We start from the raw sequence: 8,588 nt of genomic DNA, 5'->3' as shown, positions 1-8,588 counted from the left end.
CCGGCTGCGAGCCCCTCAGCCCCGTGCCCCGCGTCGCGCCCTAGCCGCGCGCCCTTGGCCGCGCCCTCGTGCGCCCCGCGCCATGCCCTCGGCCGCGCCCGTGCCCCAGCGACTCGCGTCCCCCGCGCTTGCACGGTTCGTGTGCCCTCGGCATGCGCAGCGTGCTCTCGCGCGTGCGACCGTAGTCACGCTGCATTTAACCCTCGTTTTAATCCATTTTAATTTTGTTTAGTCAATGTGCTGCATCGCGTGCTTCGCCGCGCGACGGTTTATTCTAATTTCATCTTTATTAATGTGCTGCGTCGCGCGCTTCGTCGCACGACGATTCCTTTAAAGTTATATTTATTAATGTGTTGCGTCGCGCGCTTCATCGCGCGACGATTCTTTTAAGTTATATTTATTACAGTGCCGCGTCGCGCGACGATTTGTTTTGAATGCAGTTCTGTTGACGTAAGCCGTCGTGCGTTTCGTCGCGCAACGCTTAACGTTTATCTATAATTAATGCAAGAATCTCGTTGCGCGCTCGGTCGCGCGGCGAGTCATTTATTTCTTAACTCAATTTAAATGTTGTGTCATACGTCTCGCCGTGCGACCACTCCCTTTCATTCATCTTTATCTATTTATAATGATTAAACGTAGAACATGACCTTACTTTATGCTAAATGCAGTGGCCAAATTAAAACCCTTCTGTTTAAGCGAGTCTGCGAGTGGTTTAATTATAATTATGTAACGTGATCGCTTCTCGACCGTAGACTCGACTGTCAGCTCCTCTTTCTCTCTTAACCGTAATTGCGAGCCCCGCGTTGAACGTTTGTTTGATTATTGCGTTCTATTGTATGGTGTACTGTTCTTTTGTATTAAATGTATGGAATGTATGTTTGAACTCGTATAGAGAATGACCTGGTTGAAGAGCTCGAGGAACTCACAGGAGAAGCCCCTGAGCAGCAGCTGGTTGGTGGAGGCAAGTGTCCCTTGACCTATCTTTGTCCTATCCATTCTATAATTCACTTCCCGCATTTACACAGTTATACCTAAGGATTGACTAACTTTTGTTATCCATGTCCTTGTTTACCTATTTGAGTTGGATTATTATTGCTTAGCTTATTGCTAGTGCTTAACACTAATCAATGAACATGATGAGAATTATCTATAATACGCTGTTTTCCCTCTTATTTATGATAATATGCTTGTGGCATTTAAGGGGGCTCGAACGGTTTCTCGAGTGCCTCTCCGTAAGGACCTGTTCGTTGGATGACCGCCCGGGAAAACAGTGCAACCATGAGGGTGGAGTGGGACGCCCTTAGCTGAATAATTAGAGGAACCGGAGTGTAGTTCGCTTAGCCGTCGTGCCGTCAATGGGGCTCGGTGTATGCGGCTCGCTCTGCCAAGGTTGATTTGTCCCTTTGGGAGGAGTGTGGTACATTTAGGAAACCTAACGGGCGACTACAGCTCCGGGGAATCTTTGTAAAGGCTATGTAGTGATACCCTACTGGGTCACCTTGGTAGTGATCAATGGAGAGTCATGATCTCCGGGCAGAAAGGGAAATCACGGCTTGTCGGTAAAGTGCGCAACCTCTGCAGAGTGTATGAAAACTGATATATTAGTCGTGCTCGCGGTTATGAGCGGCCAAGGGAGCTCCAGTGATTAGTGGTACTTGATCAGAGATGTTCGGATTGCAGGTGGCAATGAGAATGGTGGTTTTGGTATTGATTATGGTAATGGTAAGTGGTATTCTTCCCGTTTGGAAAGAGTACGTTTGGGTTAATAACGTGGGTTAATTCTAAAACTTGGCTTTCTCTACTAGTAATAATAATTTGACCAATTAAAAGCAATTGCTTGACTTACCCCCACATAAAGCTAGTCCACTACTGCCAAACAGGACACTTGCTGAGTATGTTGATGTGTACTCACCCTTGCTTTACACACCAAAACCCCCCAGGTTGTCCGCATTGCAACCACTGCTTAGGAGAGGATGAAGCCGTGGAAGGAGACTTCTAGGAATTCCAAGATTACGACGAGTTCTAGGCGTGGGTTAGCGGCAACCCCCAGTCGGCTGCCTGTGAAGGTCGCGTGTATCTACGTTTCTTTTCCGCACTTTGATTATTGTAAAGACTATGTGGATGTCTCAGACATATGATGTAATCGTCTATTATTCCCCTTTTATGTTATTATTTGAGCACTGTGTGATGATGTCCAGTTATGTAACTGTTGCGTATGTGAATTGCTGATCCTGGCACATATATGGTTCGCATTCGGTTTGCCTTCTAAAACTGGGTGTGACAACCCCCCTCTAGGCGACTTTCACCAAGTATACTTGAAGGATATATTGATTCAAATTGGATTACATATGCTGATGAGATGAAGGCCACTAGTGTATACAATACTTAAAGGATATATTCACATTGGGTGGTGGCGTTGTCTCTTGAAGGTCATGTAAGCATACAATACTTACAAAATCTACCATGCACGCAGAGCTCGTGGCTCTAGACACGACTTCTACGGAAGTTGAGTGGTTAAGAGAACTGTTGATGGGCTTACCTATGGTTGAGAAACTAATTCCTGTCATTCTCATGAACTGTGATAATCAAACGATAATCACGAAGGTGAAGAATAGTCAGGATAATATGAAGTGCAACAAGGATAATATGAAGTGCAACAAACATGTAAACGTAGATTGAAGTCTGTCAAGAAATTGCAAAGCTCCAGAGTTATAGATGTGGGTTATATCCAAACAGCTAAGAACATAGTAGATCCCTTCACTAAGGTACTATCACATACTGTGATTGATAATGCATCGAAGGAGATGGGACTGAGACCCATGTGAGTTTACCTCAGTGGTAACCCAACCTATGTGATCAGAGATCCCGTGAATTAGGATATGTGAAGAACAAGTTGTTAGTTAACGGGAGAGTACACCTTACTTCTAACCCACTCCATTAGAGACGCAGTACTCTCATTTCTATATGGTAGGTTGACTTAGTCTTAATGTGTTCTAAGGCTTTGTAGCAAGATACTGGACTACAGAGTCTTCTTGTAAGAACACACCTATGTGAGCTAAACTGCTGGTCACGGTTTGTAGAAATTGGGCATTCCTTAAGAAGCTTATGAAGACAGACAGGAGTATGACTTATACGCTCCACTCGCGGGGTAGGCAATTGGTAGCCTAGAATCAATACAAACGTCGAGTGAAACTTGTTTCACACGAAACTATCAATTCAAGGTTTAGTCCATTATGCAATTGTGGATGAGACTAGCTAGCCGTTCTAGGTTGATGTTCAACCTTAGCCGGTCTCCATCGAAAAGTTGGTATATTAATAGTACTTTGGTACAGGGAGGATGAAATGTACCTCTAGGATCTGGTGGGGTATTGTTAAGAATTTGGGTTTGGCCAAAATAGTAAATCCTATAAATCTCAAAGGCCCACTCACAGATGCATGGTATGGTGGGAACTTTAGTACCTCCTTGCTACTCCAGGTGGAGTGAGATCAACTTAAATAGCTGAGTTGTCTTCATCTGGTTGAAGCCATTGAGGAGAGGAAAAGGGAGAACCCACGCGCACGCTCGCTTGCCTAGCCTCACCGAGCCGGACCAGGCAGGGCGGAGCAATGGGTGCGGGCGCACGACATACGCGTGAATGGTCCAACGATTTCTCGCTTCCGACTTTGCGGGTGCGCAGTTTCCTTTTGCTACTTGATACTTTTGCATGCATGGAGAAAATTGCACTGGTCTATTTTGGTAAGCATTTTTCTCGTATTAATTTTGATTGATTGTCACATTAGTGATGTCATTACGCGGTTGATTACTTGCATGTTTTGGCCGCGCCATGTGTACAAATTGAGGGCGAGACGTCGTCCTCAGTACAGACTCTCTCCTCCTACACTAGAGAGTTGCGCTGGCTTCGCCTTCCCTATCCCACCACTGACGTGCCATCGGGTCTAGGAGAGCAAGACCTTCAAAACCTACATCCCCGTGTGCCCCTGCACAGGGTAGGGGTTGTAACAAGTTTTTCGAGAAGCGTCGTCACAACTGCTCGCTATTTGTCTGTTTCCTCCACGCTGACGGCGTCGTCCTCACTGGTCTGCTTTCCATAATTTTGCGTTGTTCTTGCGCTGATATCCTCATTATGAAAATGTCTATACTTCCTCTGTCATTCATTCTCGTATTCCTTCAATCGCTAGCACTAGATTATAAACTGCTTGTGAGTTATACGTTTATGAAACATGTTGTTGTTCATTTTATTATTGTCGGAATCATTTTGTTCATCACTAAATTGTTGTTATCCCCCATAGTCAGGGCGGACCCAGAACATAATAAGAGAGGACAAGCACCAAAGTGTTAGAGCGAGGACATCTAAGTTGAGTGAGTTGGAACCTAATGGTGAAAAATTGAGCTCTGCTACTTGAAATAGATAGATGAGCGAGGGCCTAGGCCCTCACTTGGCTATATGTAGGTCTGGCCTAGGATGTCCCACTTGCTGTTGGAGTTGGTGGACTCGCCACCTCTGATCGTTCTGGCCTGTGTCTAAGCCAGCCTACCAAGCCTTCAACCACTGCCACGCCACCCGCGGTGTTCCCTCCAACTCCTATGTCCGCGCCCTCCCACCTACACTTCCGGGCTACTCCCAAACCCTAGGCATGCCCCTACCCTCCCCACGGGGCTTCTTCGCTTGCCCTAGCCTCGTCCTTGGCCTCTGCTCCCACTCCTGACAACCCCGCAACCGCCCGATCGTCGTGCTCGGACTCGCTGACACTGACGAGGTGCTCGGTCGTGTCGAGGTGTTCGTCTACACCGTGCAGATGTTGCCGTCGAGACCAAGGAGGACACCAGCAGGGACTGCTCTCCGGCATCACCTCCATGGAGACCGTGGTCAAGGTGCATTCCCAACCGTCGCTGCTTCGCGTGCGGTTTCGTGTCTCAGTTCAGCTGCAATTGGCTTAGGGGTTTATGTCGCGGTTGCGTGAGTTGTTGCGGTTTCACGTGCCGTGTGTGGACACGTCCGTCTCCTTTGTCTTGTTTATTTTCTCATTTTTTTTGTTTTAGAATTTGGGGTAACCGTGACTGTGAGTTGGCGGTCACATCTACCTCATTTTTTGTGCTCTAAATGCCCCACGTAGAGGTAGGCATCCAAATTATTAGAACAAATTTAATGTTTTAAAATAGTTTTTATAGAATTTGGTGCTAATTTTTAGTTATATTATTAAGCACAATATGAACAACAAGATTAAAATTTTGCATAGTTTTGTCTGCATTATTTGCTCCTTACAACTACAATGAAAAAAGGTCAAAATCATCTGCATACAACTACAACAAGATTATTATTATTTTTTTTTTTTGCGCCTGATGAGGGACGGGACGGAGGGAATACGCTTGCTGGTACAGAGGATCGTGGGTATTCACACGGAAATGGCGTACGCACGGCACGCTGGAAAGATGGAAAGCTACAAATTCGGGCCATCCATTGCTGCCTCTGCAGACTGTATTCCTGCTTCCAGATAGTAGTAGTTATTTTGTATTGTATTGTATGTACAGCGTATCCATGGGTGCCGCCGTGCTATCAGACGTGAGTATATATACTTCCTGTGATTGATGCATCGCCTGGACGTGCCCAACGCGGGCCAGCATTTGTTAACTAATCCATCCAGTCAGGCAGTCACCGTACACTATTGCCTGCCTGCACGGTTGCTTTGCTTCGTTGGGCTAGACTACTAGAGTGACACGGCGAAACGAAAGCGGCGGCAGGCACGCATCTTGCTTGCGTTTCCCACACTAGCAGGCAGCTAGCTGACTACAGTACACCCAACAGTGGCTGAACGTGGCGGCCCACAGCACCGCATCAACCGACCCTCCCGCTCCCGGACCCCACCCGTCCTGGCCCCTACGTTCTTGGTTTCCCACCCCCACCGCGCCGCTTCTCCTTGGCTTGCTTGCTCCAGAGTCCAGAGTCCAGACCGAGCTATTAGCTATATATGGATTCCGTGATGCAAATGCATCGGCACCGCGTCCATCCCATCCCATCCCATCCCATCCCATCCGCAACCGGACAACCGTCACTTCCCCACATCGCACCGCACCCAATAAAACGCCACACCACGCCACCGGGGTCCAGGGTCCATCCATCACTCACGAGCAGGATCGAGTCGAGGCCTCAGCTCCCTCCTCGGCGTCCTCGCAACGAAGGAAAGGAACAATGTCAGCGGCTCGTCGTCGGTCCCCAATCCCCGTTCTCCTCTTCTTCCTCCTCCTCCACTCCGCGTCGCCGAGCCCCATCAAGACGGTGGTGGTGCTGGTGATGGAGAACCGCTCCTTCGACCACATGCTGGGGTGGATGAAGCGGCTGAACCCGGAGATCGACGGCGTGACGGGGCGGGAGTGGAACCCGGCCAACGCGTCGGACCCGGCGGCGGGGCGCGTCTACTTCCGCGACGGCGCCGCGTACGTGGACCCGGACCCGGGCCACTCGTTCCAGGAGATCCGGCAGCAGGTCTTCGGCTCCGACGACGACGCCGCGGACAACCCGCCCCGCATGGACGGCTTCGCGCAGCAGGCGCGCTCCATCGGCGGCGGCGCCATGTCCGACGCCGTCATGCGCGGCTTCAACCCCGCCGACGTCGCCGTCTACCGCGAGCTCGTCTCGCAGTTCGCCGTCTGCGACCGATGGTTCGCGTCCGTGCCGTCGTCCACGCAGCCCAACCGCCTGTTCGTCCACTCCGGAACGTCCGGCGGCGCCACCAGCAACAACCCGACGTACGTACTTGCATTGCATCCGACGTTCTCGTTCTTCTGTCAACTGGCACCGGCACCTCGTTTAATTATTCCAATTTCTTGCCGTGTTTAATGATTTTCCGAGCAGCAGCTGGCATAGTTATATTGTTATTGCCACTAGCTACTACTGCGCCTCCTTTAGAATTATTGATTGATTGATTGCTGGTGCACTAGCTGCCGAAAGCAAAAGAGAGAGATAAAAGGAAAGGAAAAGAAAAAGAAAAAGATAATGATAACAAGCGTCCTGGGAAGGAGCAGGCTCCACTCCATTCCACTCCATCATGTGTGTGATCATGTCCATGTGAAGGCAACAATTCCAGCCACTGGCACTGCTACGCACGCAACGCATCGCCTTTTGAGGGAGCTTCTGTTCACTGTCCCTACTCCCTCCCTCCCTCCCCCGCAGGCTGCTGGCGGAGGGCTACCCGCAGCGGACCATCTTCGACAACCTCCACGACGCCGGCCTCTCCTTCGGCGTCTACTTCCAGGACGTGCCGGCGGTGCTCTTCTACCGGAACCTCCGCAAGCTCAAGTACCTTCTGGACTTCCACCCGCTGCGCCCCTCCTTCGCCGACCACGCCCGCCGCGGGACGCTCCCCAACTACGCCGTCATCGAGCAGCACTACCTGGACTCCAAGCTGGACCCGGCCAACGACGACCACCCGTCGCACGACGTGTACCAGGGCCAGATGCTCGTCAAGTACGTCTACGAGACGCTGCGCGCCAGCCCGCAGTGGAACCAGACGCTGCTCGTCATCACCTACGACGAGCACGGCGGCTTCTTCGACCACGTGCCCACGCCCGTCGCCGGCGTGCCCAGCCCCGACGGCATCGTCGGCCCGCCGCCCTACAACTTCACCTTCGACCGCCTCGGCGTCCGCGTCCCGGCCATCCTCGTGTCCCCCTGGATCGACAGGGGCACCGTCGTCCACGGGCCCCACGGCCCCACGCCCACGTCGCAGTACGAGCACTCGTCCATCCCGGCCACCGTCAAGAAGATCTTCGGCCTGCCGCAGGACTTCCTCACGAGGCGGGACGCGTGGGCGGGGACCTTCGAGGGCGTGGTGCAGGGGAGGACCGAGCCACGCACCGACTGCCCCGAGCAGCTGCCCACGCCGACGAGGATCAGGCAGACGGAGGCGGACGAGGAGGCCAAGCTTAGCGAGTTCCAGCAGGAGATCATCCAGCTCGCCTCCGTGCTCAACGGCGACTACCACCTCGCCACCCTGCAGGACCGGATCAAGAACGACATGAACGTCAGGGAAGGCATCGACTACATGAAGGCCGCCGTCAAACGCTACTTTCAGGCTGGCGCGTTCGCCAGAAGGATGGGCGTCGACGGCGACCAGATCGTCAAGATGAGACCCTCCCTCACCACCAGGATCCAACGCCCATAGACAGACTGTCTAATCAAAGCGGAATCGGTTATGTTCACAAACAGGATTGGACTATATATATATATATATATATATATATATATATATATATATATATATATATATATATATATATATATATATATATATTCTAAAAATACAGATCACAGTCAGTGCTATAGATATAGATGTCCAATAAGCACGGGACCCGCGAGCTCGATACGAAGCCAGTTGTTTGGGTCCGATCCAATCCCGGCACGATCCGGTTCTATACGGGCTCTGTGGGGGATAGATATCCCCTGGGTCCACTAAAAGAGTAAAAGACCTCACGAGAGGCCCAAGGGCCCAATAAATCGTAAAGTCATTCTTTCGTGAGTCTGGGGAGAGACAACCAGCAAAGCAGATCGACACGAGGCCAGATTGGTGGAAACTCGGACGACCCACAACGT

General features: G+C 50.8%; 1 protein-coding gene across 1 annotated transcript; it reads left to right on the top strand.

Moving 5' to 3' along the window:
- Positions 1–6,120: 6,120 nt before the first annotated feature.
- LOC100280012 (Non-specific phospholipase C2) lies at positions 6,121–8,293 on the top strand. Its single transcript, NM_001152958.1, is given in 2 exon segments — positions 6,121–6,745; positions 7,170–8,293. Coding segments are annotated over 2 exon segments (1,548 nt in total). The 5' UTR covers positions 6,121–6,188; the 3' UTR covers positions 8,161–8,293.
- The last annotated feature ends 295 nt before the right edge of the window (positions 8,294–8,588 follow it).

Source organism: Zea mays, chromosome 3, assembly GCF_902167145.1.
Source record: "Zea mays cultivar B73 chromosome 3, Zm-B73-REFERENCE-NAM-5.0, whole genome shotgun sequence".
Classification (NCBI taxonomy): domain Eukaryota; kingdom Viridiplantae; phylum Streptophyta; class Magnoliopsida; order Poales; family Poaceae; genus Zea; species Zea mays.
This window is presented reverse-complemented; position numbering and strand designations above follow the sequence as displayed.